This window comes from Anguilla anguilla, chromosome 11 (assembly GCF_013347855.1).
Source record: "Anguilla anguilla isolate fAngAng1 chromosome 11, fAngAng1.pri, whole genome shotgun sequence".
Taxonomy (NCBI): Eukaryota; Metazoa; Chordata; class Actinopteri; order Anguilliformes; family Anguillidae; genus Anguilla; species Anguilla anguilla.
In genome coordinates, this window is record NC_049211.1 from 974,035 (window position 1) to 999,775 (window position 25,741).

General features: G+C 49.9%; 3 protein-coding genes across 6 annotated transcripts in view; 1 reads left to right on the forward strand and 2 right to left on the reverse strand.

The window, feature by feature from the left end:
* The first annotated feature begins 1,246 nt into the window (after window positions 1-1,246).
* Window positions 1,247-11,244, forward strand: LOC118208512 (NACHT, LRR and PYD domains-containing protein 12-like). 3 transcript variants are annotated; one of them, XM_035383261.1, is made up of 10 exons: window positions 1,267-2,090; window positions 3,057-3,575; window positions 3,624-4,710; window positions 5,344-5,505; window positions 5,875-6,042; window positions 6,613-6,786; window positions 8,047-8,220; window positions 8,498-8,671; window positions 10,088-10,252; window positions 10,934-11,244. In XM_035383261.1, the coding sequence occupies exons 1-10, from the start codon at window positions 2,051-2,053 to the stop codon at window positions 11,001-11,003; spliced, it is 2,733 nt and encodes a 910-aa protein (XP_035239152.1). In that variant the 5' UTR covers window positions 1,267-2,050; the 3' UTR covers window positions 11,004-11,244. The 3 variants fall into 3 exon arrangements, with proteins under 3 accessions (XP_035239153.1, XP_035239151.1, XP_035239152.1); XM_035383260.1 differs by having other exon boundaries at window positions 1,266-2,090; window positions 3,057-4,710; XM_035383262.1 differs by lacking the exon at window positions 10,934-11,244 and having other exon boundaries at window positions 1,247-2,090; window positions 3,057-4,710; window positions 8,498-8,600; window positions 10,088-10,162.
* Window positions 11,245-11,345: 101 nt separating this feature from the next.
* Window positions 11,346-22,105, reverse strand: LOC118208513 (ceramide synthase 5-like). 2 transcript variants are annotated; one of them, XM_035383263.1, is made up of 10 exons: window positions 21,783-22,105; window positions 17,985-18,090; window positions 17,431-17,561; window positions 15,414-15,471; window positions 14,967-15,017; window positions 14,702-14,794; window positions 13,965-14,093; window positions 13,514-13,620; window positions 12,384-12,540; window positions 11,346-11,877 (listed from the first exon to the last, which is right to left on the reverse strand). In XM_035383263.1, the coding sequence occupies exons 1-10, from the start codon at window positions 21,953-21,955 to the stop codon at window positions 11,716-11,718; spliced, it is 1,167 nt and encodes a 388-aa protein (XP_035239154.1). In that variant the 5' UTR covers window positions 21,956-22,105; the 3' UTR covers window positions 11,346-11,715. The 2 variants fall into 2 exon arrangements, with proteins under 2 accessions (XP_035239154.1, XP_035239155.1); XM_035383264.1 differs by lacking the exons at window positions 17,431-17,561; window positions 17,985-18,090; window positions 21,783-22,105 and adding an exon at window positions 16,397-16,429.
* A 702-nt stretch (window positions 22,106-22,807) lies between these two features.
* LOC118207205 (glycerol-3-phosphate dehydrogenase [NAD(+)], cytoplasmic) overlaps window positions 22,808-25,741 on the reverse strand; it is an 8,413-nt gene continuing 5,479 nt past the window's right edge. Inside the window, exons 7-8 of the mRNA XM_035380551.1 lie at window positions 24,392-24,498; window positions 22,808-23,712 (exon numbers count right to left, since the gene is read on the reverse strand). Of these exons, the coding sequence (XP_035236442.1) occupies window positions 23,616-23,712; window positions 24,392-24,498 (204 nt within the window). The 3' untranslated portion in view covers window positions 22,808-23,615. The remainder of the gene's footprint in view (window positions 23,713-24,391; window positions 24,499-25,741) is intronic.

Consider the following 25,741-nt stretch of genomic DNA (forward strand, 5'->3'; position numbering starts at 1 on the left):
AACCACACACGCACGCACAAACACACATATTCAGCGAGTCAGAATTATTGACACCCTTGACAAAGATGACAAAAAAGTACTACTGTACGCTCAAATGGGAGCGTTATGTTCTTTTATAACTATGAAATGTATATTAATAACATTGGTCAGAGAAAAGGTTTTGTTTTCACAAATAATCATTTTCTATCTCCAACAGGTGGGCATAAATATTGGTGCCCCTGTTGCCCGATCCATCAGTGCATCAGTGTTCATGTTAAAGCCTGGCTCGTTTTGATACGATTGCGCGATCAGTGTTCATGTTAAAGCGTGGCTCGCTTTGATATGAAGATGCGTTTCTTTGCAGGTGGGACAGGCAGCTCCGCCACACGCACAGACGCAAATCTTACTGCACGTTGTCTTTATCCTACGAAAATAAAGATTCAGTTTAACCCCTACAAATGCACAAAATTACATTCTATTCTTAAAATGTCAATCGAGCAATTATTGTTCAGTAATCTGAAATTCTGTCCTCCCCTGTGTTTACTGAACAGTATTCCATCCCAGGGATAGTCATCAACATCAAAACCACTAAACAGGCTTTTATTTTGAAGCTGGCCCGGGAACCTGCTTCGATTCGATTCTAGCTATAAATTCTGTGGCGTCATATCCTTTGATTACGACTTTTTGTAGGCCAACCCGGAAGTTTCTTCCGCCATGGGTTCCCTCTTCAGATTTCTAATGCTTTTTTTCCATAGGGATTTCGTTTTCTGCCGAAAATAAGGTCTGTGGTTAACGTATGTCGAAGACTGTTTCACGTGTTGTTCTACTAGATAAATTACACCCATTAATATCTCAACCGTGAATTTAGAAGCTGTTATGTGCTTTAAAAAGTAAGTTGCGTATAAGTCTGCCAAATGCCTGTAATGTAATGTAATGTAAGTTGCTATGTTGAAACTACAACGGTTGTCGCGTGCAGGCGGGCTAGTATGGAAACTTGAGTGGCGGTTGCCAGAAAGCGACCATTGTTGTAGTTTCAATATAGCAATTTGTTAGCAACTTACTTTTTAAAAGCAGGTAACAGCTTCGAAATGCAGGGTGGGTGATATTGATTGGTGTAATTTATCTCGTAGAACAAAACGTGGAGATCTCTTAAATTCACGTTCAGCACAGACTTTATTTTCGGCAACAAAAAAAAAAAAAAACGAAATCCATATGGGGAAAATGCACTGGAAATCTGACGAAGGAACCCATGGCTCAAAAAAGGAAATATTTTTGGTTTTAGGACTACAAACTGTAACACAATTTAACCAATCGCTCTAAAAACGGCTGGTCTGGAACTCTTTGTCGTGGTCCCATTCTAATCTAGATTTTAGCGTTCGCAACGCCACCTAGAGGACACCAAAGTTGCGTATTACGTAAACCAGCTGCTGACCAGGTTTTACAAGATACTGGGGGCTTGTTCATACAGTTTTGAATGACAGCACGGCAACAACCGAACGCTTGGGAATCAAAATGAGACATGCTGTCATGCCCATTATCTTTCAGAGGCAAATATACTTTCCAGAGAAGAAATATTTCACATTTCCATTCGCCCGCGCCGGAGACGTGGGCTCCAAAGCTACTCCTTCTCTGTGAAGTTTATTTCAGCTTCAGAAGCAAAACGAGCAAATTAATAATATTAATTCGGCTAATGCAACGGTCGACCCTTCCATAGCATGATTCCGGAATGACGGGGCGTAAACCGGAGTCGCAAATACGCAGAGGAAGTTGCTCAGTTTTTGGCTACATTGCATACATACCTAGCGCAATAACGAATTAACCACATACTGCTACCTCGAGCAGGGTATGCGATTATCGTGAATATCGGGCAAATCTGAAGTGGCTTTGCGTCTGCGATTTTAGATTTTTAATTCAGGTATTGCGCCATTTAAATTCGCCAGCGGATCTACAGTCACTCAAATAGCCTACGTTTGCGTGTAGTCTCTCGTAAGACCTGGGTATTGTTGCAGATCATTACTGAATTAAGAATTCAAGACCTTAGCATAAAAAAGTTTCCTTGAGAAGAAAAACAATGAGCGCTCCGTGGGATCTCGTCGGCACACCTCTGCACCGTAAGATATTTTTAACGCCATCCTCAATTATTCATATAGCTTTCAGTAATTTCAGAATTAAGAATTATCGCCGATTTTTCGTTTGGATATTAAAAACAAGTTACCCGTGCCACCCACTCCTCGTCTAAGTGCACGTCATTCATTTCTGCTCGCGCTGTGGTATTGGGTCGAAGATTTGACACTTTAGCCCGGGACAGATGCCATTCAGATTAGCATTTACACTCTTTTCTAATGCTGTGAGCGAGACGTATCCCGTTTAACGTTAAATCGTGTTACACCGAACCACCACGTTTTTATTGCGGACACGCCCTTGTCTCGTTTTATGTTGGGGAAAATACCCAATATATAAGTAATCGTGTGGTGCATCCGCATCATTAATTAATGCATTTCACCAATGCAAGTTGTGTTTTAACTACTTTTTTTGGTTTACAGTTTGGTTCGACTAGTGAGCAGTAACAGTAACCACAACGTAATAAAGTTATTTTGTAACTTGCATTTGTCTCCAAATTAAAGTCTCTTCAGTACTGAATCTACAGATGATCCTTTTCATCATCTAAACTGTACTTATGCCACTTAACAGCGCTCTAGACATTAATCACTGCCGAAATAAATAAATAAATAAATAAATAAATAAATAAATACAGATACAGTCAAGAATCTTGAATGCTTTAAACAAAAACCTCTCTGGTCTAAATGAAACTGGCAAATCGTTTGCAGATTTCCTTATCTAGTTCGCCAATTTAACCCTTTAAAAAGTAGTTGTTTTTTTTTGGAATGTTTCTTCAAAATTCTAAATTAGCGTTCTAAAACTCCATTGCTTTCAATAACCATTAGTGATTATTACATCATCATTAGAATGTTGTTCTAATTACATATTTGCGATCTTACACCTTAACAGAGCGATGTAAGGATGTGTGTGTCAGGTGAGACGAGCGTGGGCGTGTAATGTACTCTGTTCTGGGACAGGCCTCCACACCCTGCACAGGGACGCCATGGCAGCCTACAGCCTGGACCCCCGGCCGGACTCCCTGTTTGGGGGCCAGTGCCCGAGGGAGGTGCTGCGGAGTGGGCGCTACGTCGCCCTGGATGCGGGCGGAGGCGAGGACCTTGACGGGGCGGGGGTGGGAGACGGCGAGCGGCCGCAGGACGCCGTTACCGTGGTTACTGCCGCGCTGGCGCAGAGCCGGGTGCTGAGGGTGGCGGGCTCGGCCGGGGCGGGGAAGTCCACGGCGCTGCAGAAGCTGCTGGCGGACTGGGCCTCTGGGGTGAGGCTGACCCGCTTCGCCTTCCTGTTCCCGCTGCCGCTGGGGGAGCTGGGCTCTGGGACGGGGCAGGGAGGGTCCGGGACGGGGGAGCGCTCTCTGGCAGACCTACTGTCCCAGCAGCACCCCCACCTATCCAGCACCTCCATGGACCTGGTGTTCCAGAAACCTCAGGCCCTGCTGTTTGTGCTGGATGGGCTTGACCAGGACCAGGACCAGGCACCCCCCTGCAGTGACCCAAACCAGCCATCCCCTCTCCCTGGAGCTGCACCCCCCTGCAGCGACCCAAACCAGCCAGCCCCCCTCTCTGCGCTGGTGTCTGGGCTGCTCAGGGGCACCCTCCTCCCGGGGGCCTCTGTGCTGGTGACCTGCAGGCCCCCGGCGTCTCTGGAGCCCCTGTCCGAAAGCGAGGGGGGGCACGTGGAGGTGCAGGGCCTCTCTCAGGAGGGCAGGGGGGCGTACCTGCGCCTGTTCTTCCCTGACCCGCGGGAAGCCGCCCAGGTTCTGGAGCACATGGAGGAGACGCTGGGGTTCTGTTCCCTGGCCCGCCTGCCCGGGTTCTGCTGGACCCTGTGCTCTGTGTACCGGGAGGCGCGGGCAGCCGGACGGGCCCTTCCCAAAACGCTGACCCACGTGTTCGCCCAGGCCACCGCCAGCCTGTTCCAGCGACACGCGGTGGGGGCGGAGCCTGCCGCCGCCCTGCTCACAGGGCTGGGCAAGATGGCCGCCGGCGCGGTGCTGAGCGGTGCCGGAAGCTGCTCTCGGGAGGAGGTGGCGGCCTTCGGCCTCCCGCCGCCCCAGGCCTCGGCGCCGCTGCGGGACTTCCTGCGCCCGCGCTCCTGCTCCTTCCTCTCGCCCGAGCTGGCGCAGTTCCTCCTGGCTGTGGCCTACCACCGAGGCTGCTGGGATAGGGGCGGCCTGCCGGACCTGCTGGAGCTGGCCGCCGGCAAGGCCGACCTCCTGGAGCTCTTCCTGGCGGGGCTGTGCGACCCCTCCCAGAGGGCACCACTAGAGGGCGCCGTCGGGAAGTTCGACAGCGACCGCGCCCTGGAGCTCACCGCCTGGCTGAAGGAGATGACCCAGGAGGCCGTGCAGTCCTACCACAAAGAGCGCCACCTGCGGGCCTTCCGGCTGCTGCAGCAGCGGCAGGACGCCGCTCTGGCGGTAGCGGCCGTGGGGCCCTCCGCGCGTCTGGGGCTCAGCTACGGTGGCCTGAGTGTCCAAGATTCAGCGGCGCTGAGCTACATGGCGACGTGCTGCGGGGAGCTGGAGCAGCTGAATCTGTACTGCACTAAAAACCTGTCGGAGGAGGTGGCCCGTCGCCTGCTGCCCGCCATCATCGTCGCCAAGAAGATCATGTGAGTCAGTCAGGGAGCACATTCATAAAAAATGATTATTATCACTAGTTTTATTAAGGGGATTATTGTATGAATGTCAAAACACTTTATCAATCTGCTAAAGTAGCCTGGGTTCAATTACACAGAGCTGTGCGCTAGCTAAAGTAGCCTGGGTTCAATTACACAGAGCTGTGCGCTAGCTAAAGTAGCCTGGGTTAGTTTACACACAGCTATGCGCTAGCTAAAGTAGCCTGGGTTCAATTACACAGAGCTGTGCGCTAGCTAAAGTAGCCTGGGTTAGTTTACACACAGCTGTGCGCTAGCTAAAGTAGCCTGGGTTCATTTACACAGAGCTATACGCTAGCTAAAGTAGCCTGGGTTCATTTACACAGAGCTGTGCGCTAGCTAAAGTAGCCTGGGTTAGTTTACACACAGCTGTGCGCTAGCTAAAGTAGCCTGGGTTAATTTACACAGAGCTGTGCGCTAGCTAAAGTAGCCTGGGTTAGTTTACACACAGCTGTGCGCTAGCTAAAGTAGCCTGGGTTAATTTACACAGAGCTGTGCGCTAGCTAAAGTATTCATTTAAAGTTCGTTGAGCACTGATCTGGAGTGACCCCTCTGCCTGGGGACCCCCCACTTCTCCACATTGTGCAGTCTGACCCAGAGCAGCCTCTGCCCTGGGTCCTACGCCCCCCTGACTGCCGGGATCCAGCGTGGGGCCGTCCGCGAGCTGGACCTGTCCTACTGCCCCATGGGAGACCGCGGAGCCCAGAGTCTGTGCGCCGGACTGGTGGGGAGCGCTCTGCAGATACTGAGGTACGGAGGGAGGGAGGGAGAGAGGGAGGGAGGGAGAGTGAGGGGGAGGAAGAGAGGGAGAGAGAGGGGGAGAGAGGGGGGGTAGGGAGAGAGGGAGAGAAAGGCAGAGGGAGAGAGAAGGAGGGAGAGAGAGATATGCCATTGCTTTTAACACACAAGTTTCTTGTCATGCAAATAAAGCACATTTGAATTTGAGAGAGCGAGAGCCTCTCCCTGTCTCTGACTGTCTGTCTGTCTGTGTGTTTGCGTGTGTGCATGCGTGTGTGTGTGCATGTGTGCGCGTGTGTTTATATGTGCATGTGTGTGTGCATGTGTGCGCGTGTGTTTATATGTGCGTGTGTGTATGCATGTGTGTGTGTGTGTCTGTAGGGTCCCATGCTGCAGGCTGACGGAGGTGAGCTGTGGCTACCTGGCGAGCGCTCTGTGCTCCTCACAGCTCCACCTGCTGGACCTGCGGGGGAATGACATAAAGGATGCAGGGCTGGTACAGCTGAGCCAGTCACTGAGGAGCCCCCAGTGCCAGCTACAGGAGCTGGGGTAGGACTGCCTACAAACACTATACACACTGTACACACACACACACACACACACTATACACTATATACACACACTCTACACACACACACACACACACACTATATACTATATACGCACACGCACTATACACACATGCACACACTATATACACACACACTATACACACACACACACGCAAACTCACTATACACACTACAAACACACACACCCGCATACACACTATACACACACACACACACACACACAGACACAGCCCAAACTTTCTAATCGTTGGCTGTTTGCTCAGTTGTGGTTGTACTTGCGTACAGCTTTAAATAACACAGAGCCCATAATTACAGCCCCTGCATCTCAGCCTGCAGCAGTGGGATAAAATAAAACCAGGGCCAGTTTGCATTTCCACTTTCTCCTGGAGTGGTGTTTCACACAGCACAGTGCTTAGTGTGTTTACCCCATTTCTCTTGTATTATATAGTACACTGTAATGTGTTCACATGGCAGTTTGTGTCTATGAATGCGTGCGTGCGTGCGCGTGCGCGTGTGTGCGTGTGTGTGTGTGTGTGTGTGTGTGCAGGCTGCAGATGTGTAAGCTGACGGGCATGTCCATGGAGGCTCTCTCCTCTGCGCTGTGCTCTGGGAGCTCAGTGCTCAGATCTGTGGACCTGAGGGACAACGACCTGAAGGACCACGGCCTGGCCTGCCTGTGCACCGCCCTGAGAGACCCACACTGCCCCCTACAGGCCCTGTGGTAACTATACACTATACACACACATACACACACACACTGCCCCCTACAGGCCCTGTGGTAACTATACACTATACACACACACACACACACACTGCCCTGAGAGACCCACACTGCCCCCTACAGGCACTGTGGTAACTATACACTATACACACACATACACACACACACACACACTGCCCTGAGAGACCCACACTGCCCCCTACAGGCCCTGTGGTAACTATACACTATACACACACATACACACACACACACTGCCCTGAGAGACCCACACTGCCCCCTACAGGCCCTGTGGTAACTATACACTATACACACACATACACACACACACTGCCCTGAGAGACCCACACTGCCCCCTACAGGCCCTGTGGTAACTATACACTATACACACACACTGCCCTGAGAGACCCACACTACTCCCTACAGGCCCTGTGGTAACTATACACTATACACACACACTGCCCTGAGAGACCCACACTGCCCCCTACAGGCCCTGTGGTAACTATACACACACACACTGCCCTGAGAGACCCACACTGCCCCCTACAGGGCCTGAGGTAACTACACACTATACACACACATACACACACACACACACACACTGCCCTGAAAGACCCACACTGCCCCCTACAGGCCCTGTGGTAACTATACACTATACACACACTGCCCTGAGAGACCCACACTGCCCCCTACAGGCCCTGTGGTAACTATACACACACACACTGCCCTGAGAGACCCACACTGCCCCCTACAGGGCCTGTGGTAACTATACACTATAGACACACTGCCCTGAGAGACCCACACTGTCCCCTACAGGCCCTGAGGTAACTATACACTATACACACACACACACACACTGCCCTGAGAGACCCACACTGCCCCCTGCAGGGCCTGGGGTAAGGGTACACACACTATACACTATACACAGGTGGATGGGGCTCAGGTGGGTAGGATTCAGGTGGGTAGGGTTCAGGTGGGTGGGGTTCAGGTGGGTGGGGCTCAGGTGGGTAGGATTCAGGTGGGTAGGGTTCAGGTGGGTGGGGTTCAAGTGGGTGGGGTTCAGGTGGGTGGGGCTCAGGTGGGTAGGATTCAGGTGGGTAGGGTTCAGGTGGGTGGGGCTCAGGTGGGTAGGATTCAGGTGGGTGGGGCTCAGGTGGGTAGGATTCAGGTGGGTGGGGTTCAGGTGGGTGGGGCTCAGGTGGGTGTGTCCTGGTGGTCTGGCTCTTGTTTTTCTGATGCCTCCCTGCTGCCCTCCTGTGGCAGTGTGATGGACTGTGATCTGACGGACGCCTGCTGCGCTGACCTGGCGGACTCCCTGCAGACAGCAGGGCGCGCTCTGACGGAGCTGGACCTGTCCGTTAACGAGCTGGGGGACGCTGGGGTCATGCAGCTCATCCGCACATTCAGAGCAGCGGACTGCGCCCCACAGAAACTCAGGTACCAGAGAGAGTGATTCAATCTAACCACACAGAGCTCAGAACAGCAGACTGCACCCCAAAGAAACTCAGGTACCAGAGAGAGTGATTCAATCTAACCACACAGAGCTCAGGACAGCAGACTGCACCCCAAAGAAACTCAGGTACTAGAGAGAGTGATTCAATCTAACCACACAGAGCTCAGAACAGCAGACTGCACCCCAAGGAAACTCAGGTACCAGAGAGAGTGATTCAGTCTAACCACACAGAGCTCTGCTCACGCCCCCTCTGTGTTGCAGGCTGACGCGCTGTGAGCTGGGGGGGCAGACGTTTCGGGAGTTGGCGGCTCTGCTCCGGACCCCGGGCTCGCGGCTGAAGGAGCTGGAGGTGGGGCTGAATCAGGTGGGAGACGCCGGGGCCACACACCTGTGGGGGGCGCTGCGGGACCCTGCCTGCACCCTGCAACACCTGGAGTGAGTGCCAGCCCATCGGGATGTCCCCTAATAACACAGAGCCCCGTGGGGATTAGGGACGTCCCCTAATAACACAGAGCCCCGTGGGGATTAGGGATGTCCCCTAATAACACAGAGCCCCGTGGGGATTAGGGATGTCCCCTAATAACACAGCCCCGTGGGGATTAGGGACTTCCCCTAATAACACAGAGCCCTGTGGGGATTAGGGACGTCCCCTAATAACACAGAGCCTCGTGGGGATTAGGGATGTCCCCTAATAACACAGAGCCCCGTGGGGATTAGGGATGTCCCCTAATAACACAGAGCCCCGTGGGGATTAGGGATGTCCCCTAATAACACAGAGCCCCGTGGGGATTAGGGACGTCCCCTAATAACACAGAGCCCCGTGGGGATTAGGGATGTCCCCTAATAACACAGAACCCTGTGGGGATTAGGGATGTCCCCTAATAACACAGAGCCCCGTGGGGATTAGGGATGTCCCCTAATAACACAGAGCCCCGTGGGGATTAGGGATGTCCCCTAATAACACAGAGCCCCGTGGGGATTAGGGATGTCCCCTAATAACACAGAGCCCCGTGGGGATTAGGATTAGGGATGTCCCCTAATAACACAGAGCCCCGTGGGGATTAGGGATGTCCCCTAATAACACAGAGCCCCGTGGGGATTAGGGATGTCCCCTAATAACACAGAGCCCCGTGGGGATTAGGGATGTCTTGTAATAATGCTGTAGGGTAGAGGTGGTGGGGTTGATTGACAGCTCTCTCCCTCTGTAGTGTGGAGATGTTGGGGTTGATTGACAGCTCGCTCTCTGTAGTGTGGCGATGGTGGGGTTGATTGACAGCTCTCTCTGTCTGTAGTGTGGAGATGTTGGGGTTGATTGACAGCTCTCTCACTCTGTAGTGTGGCGATGGTGGGGTTGATTGACAGCTCTCTCTCTCTGTAGTGTGGCGATGGTGGGGTTGATTGACAGCTCTCTCTGTCTGTAGTGTGGAGATGTTGGGGTTGATTGACAGCTCTCTCTCTCTGTAGTGTGGAGATGTTGGGGTTGATTGACAGCTCTCTCTCTCTGTAGTGTGCCGATGGTGGGGTTGATTGACAGCTCTCTCCCTCTGTAGTGTGGAGATGTTGGGGTTGATTGACAGCTCTCTCTGTCTGTAGTGTGGAGATGTTGGGGTTGATTGACAGCTCTCTCACTCTGTAGTGTGGCGATGGTGGGGTTGATTGACAGCTCTCTCTCTCTGTAGTGTGGCGATGGTGGGGTTGATTGACAGCTCTTTCTGTCTGTAGTGTGGAGATGTTGGGGTTGATTGACAGCTCTCTCTCTCTGTAGTGTGGAGATGTTGGGGTTGATTGACAGCTCTCTCTCTCTGTAGTGTGGTGATGGTGGGGTTGATTGACAGCTCTCTCTCTCTGTAGTGTGGAGATGGTGGATTTGACGGACGGGTGTGTGGCTGAGCTGTGTGCAGCGGTCAGGTCCAGCGGTCTGAAGAGTCTGGTGCTGAAAAATAACCAGCTGACCGACGATGTTGTTCCCGCCCTGGTCGCCATGGCGAAGGACAGCCGCACCCTTCGGGAGCTGAAGTGAGTACATGGTGACCACAGTTCTGATTGGCCAGTTCAGACTGGGGAGTAAACACTTATGATTGGCCAGTTCAGACTGGGGAGTAAACATTTCTGATTGGCCAGTTCAGACTGGGGATTAACACTTATGATTGGCCAGTTCAGACTGGGGAGTAAACACTTATGATTGGCCAGTTCAGACTGGGGAGTAAACACTTCTGATTGGCCAGTTCAGACTGGGGAGTAAACACTTCTGATTGGCCAGTTCAAACTGGGGAGTAAAATGCCCAGAATTAAGATCACAATTTTGCTGGCAGGAAAATATTCCCACAGGACTGGTAAAGAGTAAAATGGCCCGTGTGTGTGTGTGTGCGTGCGCGCGTGTGTGTGTGTGTGTGTGTGCGTGAGTGTGTGTGTGTGCGTGAGTGTGTGTGAATGTGTGTGAGTGTGTGTGTGTGTGCGCGTGTGCGTGCGTGCGTGCGTGTGTGTGTGTGTGTGTGTGTGTGTGTGTGAAACATGGCTATCATAATGAGTTTTAGATTTATTTTTTTGCTTTACTCATAACCACACTGTTTTGGAAACGAAGGGGTGTGGTCAGCATAGGACCTTACACGCTTTCTCTAAAGTCCCTCTCTCTCATCTCCTCTCCCTCTCCATCTCTCTCTCGTTCTACCCATCTCTCCCTCTCCATCTATCTCTCAGCCTGCAGTATAATGACTTCAGTGAGGATGTGTTTGAGCTGATGGACGCCTGTGGGAAGATAAGGTACTGAGAGAGACTGCCCTTCCGCCTGCTGGACCGTGCTGTCCACCGCCCTCTCACTCCTCTGGAGAAACACTGCGTTTAAAATGGATGACTTCATACGCATCATCACGGCTTTACATACTGGGTCCTGTACAGGTCCCCTCTCAGCGGGAGAGACGCCATGTTCTCTACTTCTGTCTGACTTCCGGTCCCTGAACATGGCATCAGGGGAAAAAAGGAATAAAACAAGGGTTTGATTGAGTGACCAATCCTGCCATTTTCATTTTGTTCCTGTGGCGTTTTTCACTAGAATGATCTACCAAGTTCTAACAATGGGGAAAAAAATAAAAATCAGTAAAGAAAATCACCGTTATGCTCAAAGCAATCAACATTTTAATAATAAAGTGTTTGGTCTCACAATAAAAGTCACTTAAAAAAACAAACACAGCATGATCAAGAAGAGAGAGTAAAAAACCCAGAATGCTCCAGTCAGGGGAGTGAGGGGGAGAGAGTCAGGATCTTCAGAGTACATCTGTCCACCTTCAGTGTCTGTCTGTCCGGCCGCTCTCACCCCTAAATCCAAGTCCTGCGATATGTGGGCCTTCCCCTTACTCTCCTTCAGTGTTCTCTGGGACGGGGGTGGGATTAGGACGGAAGAGTTCTGGATTTGGGAGGATGGTTTTTTTTTTGGGGTGCACACCGGTGCCATTTCCGCCTTTGCGCTCTGTGGTCTCCCCATCTCAGTGGCCCTGTTGCCATGGCGAGGAGGTCAGGTGACCATTGGTGTCATTCTCACTCTTGGATGACAAGCCCTTCCCTCTGGGGGTCACCCTAACCCCCGACCTCACCCCGTCTTCCTCCTCCGAGCTGCTCTCTACATCACTGCGGTCATCCTTAGACACCTGCACAGGAAGTACACATACTCTCACACACCTGCACAGGAAGTACACATACTCTCACACACCTGCACAGGAAGTACACATACTCTCACACACCTGCACAGGAAGTACACATACTCTCACACACCGACACATGAAGTACATATACTCTCACACACATGCACAGGAAGTACATATACTCTCACACACCGACACAGGAAGTACATATGTTCTCACGCACTTGCACAAGAAGTACATATACTCTCACACACTTGCACAGGAAGTACACATACTCTCACACACCTGCACAGGAAGTACACATACTCTCACACACCTGCACAGGAAGTACACATACTCTCACACACCTGCACAGGAAGTACATATGCTCTCACACACCCATGCAAGAAGTACATTTACTCTCACACAGCGACACAGGAAGTACATTTACTCTCACACACCGACACAGGAAGTACATATATTCTCACGCACACAGAAGTTTCATATGCCCTCACACACGCACACACACACACCTTTCCCCGGATCAGTGCTTTGATGGAGACGCGGATGATCAGCCAGAACCAGAGCACGTGGAGAACCTGCAGCAGCAGCAGCAGCCCATTAAAGAGCCACCAGGACGGGTATGGACCAATCATCTGCCAGCTCTCAAACAGGGTGGTGTGGAGGATCCTACACACACGCGCACACACACAAGCCAGCGACTATTTTACACTCTACTGTCCATACGATACTGCAGGAGAACATTAGCCCTGTTAGACTTACAGCTATCTCATTACATTACATTACATTATAGGCATTTAGCAGACGCTCTTATCCAGAGCGACGTACAACAAGTGCATAGGTTTCATGATGTAGAGGCGCAAAAGAAACACTAGAGTGAAGTAAGGAGTTACGAAAATTAGCCACGCCCCCTCTGCGCTTCATTACTCTTAACAACACCGCCATAAGTCCATAGTAAGATCATAATGGTCATGCCCCGCCCCGTACTTAAAAATGACATAAGCCCACCCTCACCATGTCCCACAATACTAGTTACCAGCCCTCTCGCTGCAGTAAGATAGGCAGTATACTCCAAACGATGTGTGAACTTTGCGAAAAGAGCCACCAGCTAACATCAATGTCAGTTTACTCAATAAAAGCTCCATGTTCTTTTATGTCACTCCACACCGCTGGTGGTCTTGCAGCTCAGGACTCCTGATGCCCAACTTTTTTTGCCAGGAATTCTAGCACATTTCACTGTCTTTAAAGTCGCTGAGTGATCGATCATAAAGATGACAACACCCTTGCATGAGTTCAGCAGCCCTTTGCTTTAAAGTGTTCATCTCAAAAGTATTCCAGTCACGACCAGAACGCTGCTACCATTGGACAGTGACGAGATGAACCAGAAAATAAATTATAACTCCGCCCCCTGGGCCGGTCAACCATGACGCAACCAACCATGTGATATTTGGATGGACCAATCGCAGACAGGGGAAGAAAACTGCAAACTGGTGCCTTGCTAGTGAACACACCGCACCTTACAAACTCAAAACACCGCATCTTTTTGTTTGTCTCTTATTCAAATCGCATCGCTTTGTTTGAAAGGTTCTGCATCGTTTGGAGTATACCGGCGCGTTTAGGATGCGCCCAGGCATCCCCTCACCAAACGGGGTAGATGACGAGTCTCGTGCTGAAGAAGACGAGCCCAAACACGGTAAACAGGAAGTCACTCAGCCACTGGGACTTCGCGTAGATAGCCATCTTAGCAGCCTGGGAACGAGGGACAGAGAAGCAAGTGTGAACACCACAGAACGCTGACGACTGAACCAGAAACAGAATCACAACACCACAGAAGGTACAGCCAATTACGTGGCCCTGATCTGCGGACGATGGCGACGAAGACACAAAGAGCCCTCGTCCTGTGTGGGATTAACAAATAAGACCAGAAATACAGCAAATAAACAGATAAAATAACTTCTGTGGAAGCTGGTTGCACTGTCTACCTGTAGCACCAGGTAAACTCAGAAAGTGGTAAATCCAGTATGGTTCTCCCAATCAAACACTGATCCCCCTCCTTCCCCCTGGCCACTCCCACCTGACCCCTGACCCCTCACCTCCAGCAGGATGTCTGCGGCATCATGCAGGCACATGACCAGGCTGCCCACGCGCAGCATGTTGTTGACATAGGAGAAGCTGATCAGGCCTACAGTGGCTAGGTGGTGGATAAACATCATCAGGAAGTCCTGCAGACAGAGAGAACCACGAGAGAGAACCTTCAGAGAAAACAATCATAAAGAACCTTCAGAGAGACCCATTAGAGAGAACCATCAGAGAGAACCTTCAAAAAGAACCTTCAGAGTAAACGTTCAGAGAGACCCTTCAGAGAGAACCTTCAGAGAGACCCATCAGGGAGAACCTTCAGAGAGAACCTTCAGAGAGACCCATCAGAGAAAACCATCAGGGAGACCCTTCAGAGAGAACCTTAAGAGAGAACCATCAGAGAGAACCATCAGAGAGAACGTTCAGAGGGAGCCTTCAGAGAGAACCATCAGAGAGAACCATCAGAGAGAACCATCAGAGAGAACCTTCAGAGAGAACCATCAGAGAGAACCATCAGAGAGAACCTTCAAAGAGATCCATCAGGGAGAACCACCAGAGAGAACCTTCAGGGGGATGCATGTAGGCTATATCTCTGCAGTTTCCTCTTCTCATATTATAGCCAAGGCAGACCAACCCAACACAACAAAATCACTTTATAAAGCCCAGCTCTCATGAGTCCTGCCTTCTACAAGCCCCACCTTTCACAAACACTTTCGTAAGCAATTCTGCTCTTAAGCCCCGCCTCTCCCACCTTCCTCCGGATGTCGGTGAACTGGGAGAAGAACAGGGAGCAGTAGAAGGCCAGCTCCATCATGTAGTACAGATGCAGTCCTGGGGAGAGGCCCTGGGACACAGAGCACAGGCATGTACAACTTCACACACATACATGCAAATGCATGCACACAGATATAGGCACATGCTTGCACATAGACGAGAAAGCAGGCAAACACACTCACAAGCATATGCACACACACAAGCATATACAAACACACACAAGCACACTTATACACACATACCTGATAGGGGTAGTCGTACCAGCAGTGCCTTGTGTCCCATGTCCAGGGTGACTGTAAAACAGGATGCATGATTATACACAACAGAATGACACACACACAGCAGCATGACCTCATAGAGAAACAGGATTACACACAGCAACAGCGTCACACAGCAACATAACCACACAGCAGCATGATGACATAGAGAACAGGATTACACACAGCAACAGCGTCACACAGCAACATAACCACACAGCAGCATGATGACATAGAGAACAGGATTACACACAGCAACATCATCACACAGAGAAACAGGATTACAGAGAGAAACAGGATTACACACAGCAGCATCATCACACAGAAAAACAGGACTACACACTGCAACAGTGCACATACATTGAAATGGTTGCACACTTAACAGGTTTATTATTAACATTATCAGAGTTACCTGATCAGCCATGCACTCACCTTCCACAGAAAGTGCACTCCATAGGTAAATATGCACAGGTAAAATACAAACTTCCACCTGGAAGAGAGATTACACACAGAAGTTAAAAAAACAGGATTGATAAGGTGTGAAGGAGTGGCCCTTCAATAGGCAGTTAATTGTTTAATTGTTTGTAATTATTGTTAAATTGATTTAATTTAATTGTTGAATTGTATTTAATTTGTAATTGAAACCAGGTGCAATTGATGGCTCAGCCTATTTAAGTCTGTCAGTAGGGACAGAGGGGTAGGAAGGTGACCCACTATGATCATTTGTACTGCTGGTGTTTTTAAGTCTTGTTTTACTCAGTTGTTTTTAAGCCTTTTTTACATAAGGATAAGTGGATGGGATGTGTGTGTGTACGTGTGCACGAGTGCATGTGTGAGCATGTGTTTGTATATTGTTCACAAAGCTTCTCTGGACACTAATAAAACCCTCAGACTGTCACATTCAGCACACGCAGACACACACACACACTCATGCGCACATGCACACACACTCTGGAGTCCTACATGCTCTCACAGTATTCGGTCAGGGTGACACACACACACACACACACACTCTGGAGTCCTACATGCTCTCACAGTATTTGGTCAGGGTGACACACACACACACACTCTGGAGCCCTACATGCTCTCACAGTATTTGGTCAGGGTGACACATACACACACACACACACACTCTGGAGCCCTACATGCTCTCACAGTATTTGGTCAGGGTGACACACACACACACACACACACACACACTCTGGAGCCCTACATGCTCTCACAGTATTTGGTCAGGGTGACACACACACACACAGACACACACACACTCTGGAGCCCTACATGCTCTCACAGTATTTGGTCAGGGTGACACACACACACACACACACACACACACACTCTGGAGCCCTACATGCTCTCACAGTATTTGGTCAGGGTGACACACACACACACACACACACACTCTGGAGCCCTACATGCTCTCGCAGTATTTGGTCAGGGTGACACACACACACACACACACACACTCTGGAGCCCTACATGCTCTCGCAGTATTTGGTCAGGGTGACACACACACACACACACACACACACACACACACACTCTGGAGTCCTACATGCTCTCACAGTATTTGGTCAGGGTGACACACACACACACACACACTCTGGAGTCCTACATGCTCTCACAGTATTTGGTCAGGGTGACACACACACACACACACACACACTCTGGAGCCCTACATGCTCTCGCAGTATTTGGTCAGGGTGACACACACACACACACACACACTCTGGAGCCCTACATGCTCTCGCAGTATTTGGTCAGGGTGACACACACACACACACACACTCTGGAGCCCTACATGCTCTCACAGTATTTGGTCAGGGTGACACACACACACACACACACTCTGGAGCCCTACATGCTCTCGCAGTATTTGGTCAGGGTGACACACACACACACACACACACACACACACACACACACACACACTCTGGAGCCCTACATGCTCTCGCAGTATTTGGTCAGGGTGACACACACACACACACACACACTCTGGAGCCCTACATGCTCTCGCAGTATTTGGTCAGGGTGACACACACACACACACACACTCTGGAGCCCTACATGCTCTCGCAGTATTTGGTCAGGGTGACACACACACACACACACACTCTGGAGCCCTACATGCTCTCGCAGTATTTGGTCAGGGTGACACACACACACACACACACACTCTGGAGCCCTACATGCTCTCGCAGTATTTGGTCAGGGTGACACACACACACACACACACACACACACTCTGGAGCCCTACATGCTCTCACAGTATTTGGTCAGGGTGACACACACACACACACACACACACACACACTCTGGAGCCCTACATGCTCTCGCAGTATTTGGTCAGGGTGACACACACACACACACACACACTCTGGAGCCCTACATGCTCTCGCAGTATTTGGTCAGGGTGACACACACACACACACACACTCTGGAGCCCTACATGCTCTCGCAGTATTTGGTGAGGGTGCTGGGCTTGTCCTGGTTACGTCGATGGCGAAACCATCGCTGCACCTCACGCACGTCCCAGTCCAGCTGCTTAGAGAGCCCCTCCACCTGCCTGCAGTCTGGAGACTAGAGAGAGAGAGACGTGGGATTGAGAGAGAGAGAGAGGGGAGGAGAGGGAGAGGGAGGAAGGGAGAGAGAGAGAAAAGCAAGGAGTGAGAGAGGGATGAATCAGACACTCAGCTGGTGGATGGGGGAGTAAAGAAAAACGGCAGCTGCTGATCCCCACTCTGTTCCCCAGAGGAGCTACTCCCCAAAACGCCGCTCCCCAAAACGCTGCTCCCCAAAATGCTGCTCCCCAAAACGCCGCTCCCCAAAACGCTGCTCCCCAAAACGCTGCTCTCCAAAATGCCGCTCCCCAAAACACCGCTCCCCAAAACGCTGCTCCCCAAAGCACTTCTCCCCACTCTGCTCCCCAGAGGAGCCTGCAGGAGCAGCCGCTGTTTCTAGAACTTTAATATTCAGCACACCCCCACACACCCGGGCGCTGACCTTAGTAACGCAGGTAAACACTCTCTCCAGGGCGCCGTTGGGCGTGGCCATCCGACTGACTTCTGTGTGGATCTGCAGGATGTGTGCACATGGGCGAGCGACAAATCTGGAGAGAGAGAGAAAGAGTGTGTGAGAGAGAGAGAGGGACACTAGTTGACCACCACAAATATATTTATTTTAATTATTAATTCATTTATATCTTTTTTTTCTATTTTCTCTTTTCTACATTATTATTATTATTATTATTATTATATGGCCTACTCACTGTGGCCATTACCACACTGTTAATTGCATTGTTGTCGTTACCACACTGTTGTTTGCATTGTTGTTGTTACCACAATGTTGTTTGTATTCCTATTCCTATTCCTGTTTCTGTGTGTACGCTTTGGCAATATGTACAAATGTATTTCATGCCAATAAAGCATTTTGAATTTGAATTTGAATTTTAGAGAGAGAGAGAGAGAGAGACAACACCTGCTCTCAATTTAAGCTGGAGTGTTGGCTCCTACAAAGCCAGTGACAGTCAGGGTTTTATTCTGGACACTGTGGAGTGTTTTTCTGCACTGAAAACCAATATGTCGCTACAGCAATGCAATACTGCCACACATTTACAGAAACAAAATGGCAGCTAAATACGTACAGCTTATTAACTGCATCAATTAAGCGAACAAGAACAAGTGGACACATCCCTGATCTCCACCACCCTCCCTGACCTCCACCACCCTCCCTGATCCCTGATCTCCACCACCCTCCCTGATCTCCACCCTCCCTGACCTCCACCACCCTCCCTGATCTCCACCACTCTCCCTGACCTCCACCACCCTCCCTGATCCCTGATCTCCACCACTCTCCCTGATCTCCACCCTCCCTGACCTCCACCACCCTCCCTGATCTCCACCACTCTCCCTGACCTCCACCACCCTCCCTGATCCCTGACCTCAACCAACCTCCCTGATCTCCAGAAAAAGATGAAAGAATTCCGCTTCCAGAGTTGACCTTTGAACTCTGTCTGATAAGCCAGAGCTGAATGTCTGTGGCGGAGTGGCTGACACTCAGAACACACCTCTGGATTAGTTCCCTGTGAGAAATCTAGCAGCTTTGCACTGTGAGTCACTGATTCCGCAGAGGTCAATGATTCACAGAGGAAGGAGGACTCCGCGGTCGCTGTGCAACTCAAACAGGGCCCCGCCTGTCAGAGACCGACCCAACCCTCACCCTCATAAACGAGTCCAGAGGACAGACAGTCTGCTGCTGGCTGCCCTGGGGACTCTGCCTCAGACCACCCCCCCCCCCCTCCACCATGCCAGCTCTCACTTGAGACAGGTAGACAGAAGAGGTGAACGGAAATCAAAGTGGGGAAGTCAAATTGGAGAGGTGTGGCAGCTGGTGTCTCAGCAGTGCAGGTGTAGGCTACCTGTTTTAAGGCGTACCCCCCCCCCCCAGAAACACTTGGAAGTACATCAGATGAAAAGTATTTAACACCTGTGGGGAGTGTGTCTGACTGGGCTGTAGTCTTGTGCAAGCATGCAGTATGTCCCATAGAGCATGCAGTATGACCCATAGAGCATGCAGTATGACCCATAGAGCATGCAGTATGACCCATAGAGCATGCAGTATGTCCCGTAGAGCATGCAGTATGACCCATAGAGCATGCAGTATGACCCATAGAGCATGCAGAATGTGTCATAGAGCATGCAGAATGTGTCATATAGCATGCAGTATGTGTCATAGAGCATGCAGTATGTGTCATAGAGCATGCAGTATGACCCATAGAGCATGTAGAATGTGTCATAGAGCATGCAGTATGTCCCGTAGAGCATGCAGTATGTCCCATAAAACATGCAGAATGTGTCATAGAGCATGCAGTATGTCCCATAGAGCATGCAGTATGTGTCATAGAGCATGCAGTATGTGTCATAGAGCATGCAGATTGACAGATAGCAGAAAATGACATGGAGCCAACAGCTGTTTCGCAACTCTTGTTATTCTGTATTCTAGCCCTGCTGCCACATTGCTCCTGTGCCCGTATATTTATGGGTGATGTCATAAAAGGAACTGGAACAAATAAGATGGCGTACTAGCACATCGCCTCTCTGAAATCCCTCCCCCTCCCCCCATCCACTGGTTTCTTGGAATACCCAGGCCTAAAGGCTTTCTATGCAGGATTTCTTAGCATGTGCTTACAATCAAAGAACTCTCCTCCTCTGTCTTAAACCCCGTCCACTCAGGCAGCGTAGGTCAAGTTAAAACCCAACAAACACCCACCCCTCTCCACACAGGAAGCAGCGCCACTCCCAGAAACGTCCCAAACGTCCCAAAGGTGCACGAATTTGACGAAAGTGCATGAAGATTCCCAGTGCATTATAGATATGCCTTAGCATGGTGATTATCATGCATAGTATGCCTTTAATATAATGAGGTTAGACAGGACTGTGACTTGATACACTAACAGTGCCAAACCGATGAAAAGATAAATGCTTAAAAAGCCTTGTAGGCCAATGGCACGGCTTATTTCCAGTTTGCACCAATGAGTGGAAACATCGCTGCCTTCCTTAACCCCATGGGAAACCGCACAGGCACTGGACGAAGGAAGACTACGGTCAGTCCCAGACTAAATTCAGTTTTGAGTGGAGATCCTCCATACAAAACACAATTTTGTCCAGGTCTAAGCTTAATCTGTGTCCGTGAAACTGGCACCATGAGTTATTACAACTGAGCAACAGACCCGAAAAAGTGCTGCAAACAATAAAGGAACGAAGCCTGTTTTGAAGTCCGGAGATTCAAACCCAATAAAGTTGAAAGTTCTTTGCCCCTGTCATCATCGGATTGCACATTAATCAAAAGGAACTTTCTCCCCATGATCGCTCATTTCTCATTTATGACCTTCAACCCATGTTTTATAGGCTGCTTCTCTTCAGCATGTTCTTGGTGCTCTCCTGCTGGGTCTCAAATGTTTAACGTCTGGGTTTGTGTGAAAATGCTGGCTTACTACGGACAACTAGGCTAGACTTGCATGTAAAGAGATGCCAGAAGTCGGGCCACATCACAGGAGGACTACAGAAGTCCAAGCAGTTCAATCCAAGTAATTCTGATACCTACAACAAGCATGGCTTCAATTTAACAATTCTTGCAGGCTTGGAATGAATCACTTATCGCGCACAACATTAATACATATTTTTTTAAAGTTAATTACACCTTTTGTCATCAGTTAGAAATTAAACTCGCTGGATTACAGATTCAAAATTCAATACCAGCTAATATAAAATGCCGCGGGCTACAGAAAATCTCAGACTCTGACACTACTTCACAAACTCGCTCACTCACTCGGAGAGAGAGAGAGTACGCAAATAACGCATGATGCGCACGCAGTGAAATTGACGAGCAAACATTATCTTGGCACATACCTCTCACACCCATTCCAAGTGCCTGAGTCCGCCAATTTATTGACCCCGAGTGGGGGAGTCACGTTGTAGCCCAGCGAATTTTATCAGATCTCAACTGATAAAAAAAATGTAACTGAAGAAAATCCGCACCTAATTCTAAAACACAAAGCGCAATAATTTAAGCGTAAAATTTGCAAAGCTATTTAAATGAACGTGGACTAAGTTACATTTAGCAAGCGAGTTAACGTTGTTCACTCGTTTGGAAACTTAGTTCCCAAAATACCTTTATGGCAAACTGATTTAATATAAATTTGAGATGACATCACGCTGGGGCGAAGTAACTCAGTTAACTACTATCACGCAAGCCAACCAGGACAACTATTATGAGCTTGTAACCTAGATCAGCGTAACATACCTTTCAAATAATAGCCTGACAGCAAATATTCCCAAAGCCAGCGGTAAAGCGGAGAGCAAGTGTCCGGCTTTGGGATACTCCACTCCGGGTTCTGGGTCCGCAAAGTCCGCCCAGGTAACATTCTGAGGAAGCCAGAATCTTTCATTCCAAAACCAGGCAGAGAGAGCAGCCATTGTTCGGAAGAGGGTTATCACGAACAAAAATAAGCTTTTAGTGGAAAAGAAAGGGTGGCCGCCCCTTTGATCCTGCTGCTGTGTGGTTTGGAAGCCAAGGCTGGGTTTGTTTATACTCCAGCGGAGTCCTGCAGTCGAGTTAAGGAAGTAAGTTAGCCAACTGAACTCCACCTCCTGATCAGCATCCCCCAGCCATGGAACGTCTGCTCTGAGGCGGTATTTTTGCGTCTTTTTGTGAGCTGATTTAACATCCTTGATGCCATACTTCGGCGACAAACAGTTCGCTTAATGTCTTGAAGGGGTGCTGGACCAGTGTTTGGTATTACAGTTACACTCAAAACATACTTGGAGAAGAGAAAGTGAGATACATGAAATACATCTTGGTGAACTGCGTCCTCTTTGCGAGATTATAACCTTTCCTCCTCGTAGCAACGGGTAATTTATTAAAGGCAGAAACATGACAATTTAATTCTAACATCTCGTAGGACATGGAGCTGTATATCAGGTATCATGCGTCGGGGTACCCACATCGATGTACGTGCGTACGCTATGGTGCCCGACTCTTCGTATCAATGACATGGCGCCATCTACTGGTGCTGCGGGGATATAAACGGGCTACTGTTGTAGAATTACCCTGGATAACTGTGTTCTAGACGGAGTGAGCCAAAGCAGAGGGATTGTCAGTTCTGAAAAAAGCACACTGATGTGCACAGCTGTGGCAATGCGATGCAGTCTATCCATCCACAGCATCTACTTCAGCATGCGCACACTCTCTCTCTCACACACACACACACACACGTGCATGCACATACATTCACAAACAAAACTTATTTTGAAAAAGAACAGAGGACCTTAGAGTTCAAATACTTTTATTTGAATATCAAATCTTGCTTTGATACGTATTTTTACATGCATTTGCTCCACACTGACTGGTCACACCTCCACACCAGAGACGGACGGAACACGGCGGGATGATGAAGCGTGGCGATCGGGAGTTCCGGAACACGAGTGGCTGCTTAAGGCGGAATTATTATCACACGAAACAGAGCGACTACGACGGGACAGTTACTCAGACCTGACGGGACAGTTACTCAGACCTGACGGGACAGTTACTCAGACCTGACGGGACAGTTACTCAGACCTGACGGGACCGTTAAGGCACTACCACTGCAACCGTCTGGCAGGCCGACGCCCAGCGAAGGCAACGCAGGCAGCCCTCAGCAACACACCAATCACCTCTCTCAGCCTCTGAGCCAATAGAAGCAGGGAGGGCTGCGAATGTCGATGACCTCAGAGCTTTCCCGTTACAACAAAAATGATGTTTCTGCAGCATGCTCATAAAAACTGTGCGTGCAATTAAATCAGTGTGACATCACGGGTAAGGTAGTCATGGTGACGGTAAGTGGCAGGATTGTGGGTCCAGCCAATCACAGGCAGGGTGGCTGGATTATTGGTGCTTGCTGACCGTATTTCCCCAGCCTGGTCAGCCAGTCACTTTCACTCTCCTTCACCGTTTTATAGTGTAATTCAAGACTAAAAAGATAAAAGTGTGAACATTAAAATTACCCCCCCCCCCTGTGCGCTGCATCTGCCCCTGTGGGCGTTACCTGCCCCCCCCTCCCCAAACTCATTCCCCCTCTGGAGAGCTTGGTTAGGCGAGCTACATGTGCTCGGGGTGGTTCTGTAAACAGCTGATGAACTCGCCGACAGGGTGTCCCTGGTAGCAGATCTGGTACACCGCATTGAACAAGGGGAACCTGGGAAGGCGGGAGAGAGGGAGGAGCCAAGGAGGAGCAAAGTTAGGGGCGGTCTGGCCGATTTAAAAGAACCCATCTGCACGGGCTGTTCTGCTACAGACAGCACTTGTGATATGATTATGATTGTAATGCTCGATTAGTGAGGTTGCAATACATTGATTATGATTATCATATTCAGTTTTTAGGTTGTGGTATTGTGACTGTGATACTCAGTGAGGATGTGATATTGTGATTGTGACACTCACTTGTGCACCATGTTATTCAGGGTGAGGATGTGATATTGGGTTAGTGAGGATGTGATATTATGACTGTGATACTCAGTGAGGATGTGATATTGTGATTGTGACACTCACTTGTGCACCATGTTCTTCAGAGTGTGGATGTGATATTGGGTTAGTGTGGATGTGATATTTGGTTAGTGAGGATGTGATATTGTGATTGTGATACTCAGTGAGGATGTGATATTGAGATTGTGATAGTGAGGGTGTGGTATTATGATACTTAGTGAGGATGTGATAGTGATACTCTGAGGATGTGATAAAGACACTCACTTGTGCACCATGTTCTTCAGGGTGAGGATGTGATATTGAGATTGTGATACTCAGTGAGGATGTGGTATTATGATACTTAGTGAGGATGTGATAGTGATACTCAGTGAGGATGTGATAAAGACACTCACTTGTGCACCATGTTCTTCAGGGTGAGGATGTGATGCACTTCGGCTGCTGTTGCCGGACCCTGGAGCTTCTGCCCGTTCAGCATCTCCTTCTCCAGCTCCTCAATGGACTGGGGGGAGAGACCCCAAAACAGGGTGACCTCACACCGCGTTTCCATACCAACCGGAACCCCTCCCACAGTGTTTCCATACCGACCGGAACCCCTCCCACTGTGTTTCCATACCGACTGGAACCCCTCCGACTGCGTTTCCATACCGACTGGAACCCCTCCCACTGCGATTCCATACAGTTTTAGTCCAAAGTATGCTGTTTTAGTTTTAGTGATGGGCAGTGTGCGAAAAATATCCTCCAACCTATTTTCCAACCTTACTGATGAAGTGTTGCAAGACATCTCGCCCTTGCTCACGCGTCATTGCTGAAGGAAAACGTCAGCAGAGCTGTGCCTTGTTTTTAAAGCAAAAACGCGCTTTATTTATGGGACCAAAATGGTCATTTACTTCCTGAAAAATTTGCTCCCGAATATACTCAGCAAAACCCTGATAATAAGTATATCGTCCTGGGATTTTACACACACTACATTGAGAGAAAATTTACTTAACAGCTTTCTCATCCAGTGTACTCAGCTACTATACTCAATAGTAGACAAATGTGCTGATTCAGACACAGCCCTGGTGTGGCTCATACTGTTATCCACTAGGAGGAGCACTTCCCTCAGCTGTCAATTGCAATTTTTAGAAAGTAAACACTTCAAAAAGTCTATCAGCCATAGTAGCCTTGAGGGGCCATGGTCAGACAGGTCTGCTGTTGCATCACTTCCTGTACAAGGCTAGGGGTGCAAGGATTTACAGCCGCCACAACAGAAAAAACTGTCAATTCACGCCCCACAAATCCAGTTTATCAGCCCCCTCCCCAGGAAAACCCCCCAAACAAGAGCGCAGTATTTCCATAACGGCACTCTCCCTGCTGCTGGGATTATCCACTCAGAGAGATCAGACTAGCGCTCTGCTCCCAACTCTGTCACTTCAGCTCAGTCTATGAGAATATTAGTCTGTCCCGCACCACGTCACCTCGTCCCACGCCGCCCCGTCCCGCCCCCTCACCTTCCCGTCCCGCCACCCCCCGCCCCCTGCCCCCTCACCTTCCCCCCCTCCCCACCCCCTCACCTTCCTGTCCCGCCCTCCCCGCCCCCTGCCCCCTCACCTCCCCGCCCCCTCACCTTCCCGTCCCGCCCCTCCCCCCCTCCCCTCCCCTCCCCTCGCCCCCTCACCTTCCCGTCCCGCCCCTCCCCCCCCCTCGCCCCCTCACCTTCCCGTCCCGCCCCCCGCCCCCTCACCTTCCCGTCCCGCCCCTCC

Coding starts and splice junctions, on each gene's coding strand:
- LOC118208513 (XM_035383263.1), bottom strand. CDS start 21,955: ATGGCTGCTCTCTCTGCCTGGTTTTGGAATGAAAGATTCTGGCTTCCT. Junction 17,562..17,984: donor TGTTTACCTGCGTTACTAAG/GTCAGCGCCCGG, acceptor CTCTCTCTCTAG/TCTCCAGACTGCAGGCAGGT. Junction 14,094..14,701: donor TCACCGACATCCGGAGGAAG/GTGGGAGAGGCG, acceptor CTCTGTCTGCAG/GACTTCCTGATGATGTTTAT.
- LOC118208512 (XM_035383260.1), top strand. CDS start 2,051: ATGAGCGCTCCGTGGGATCTCGTCGGCACACCTCTGCACC. Junction 2,091..3,056: donor CGTCGGCACACCTCTGCACC/GTAAGATATTTT, acceptor GTTCTGGGACAG/GCCTCCACACCCTGCACAGG. Junction 6,043..6,612: donor TGCCAGCTACAGGAGCTGGG/GTAGGACTGCCT, acceptor GTGTGTGTGCAG/GCTGCAGATGTGTAAGCTGA.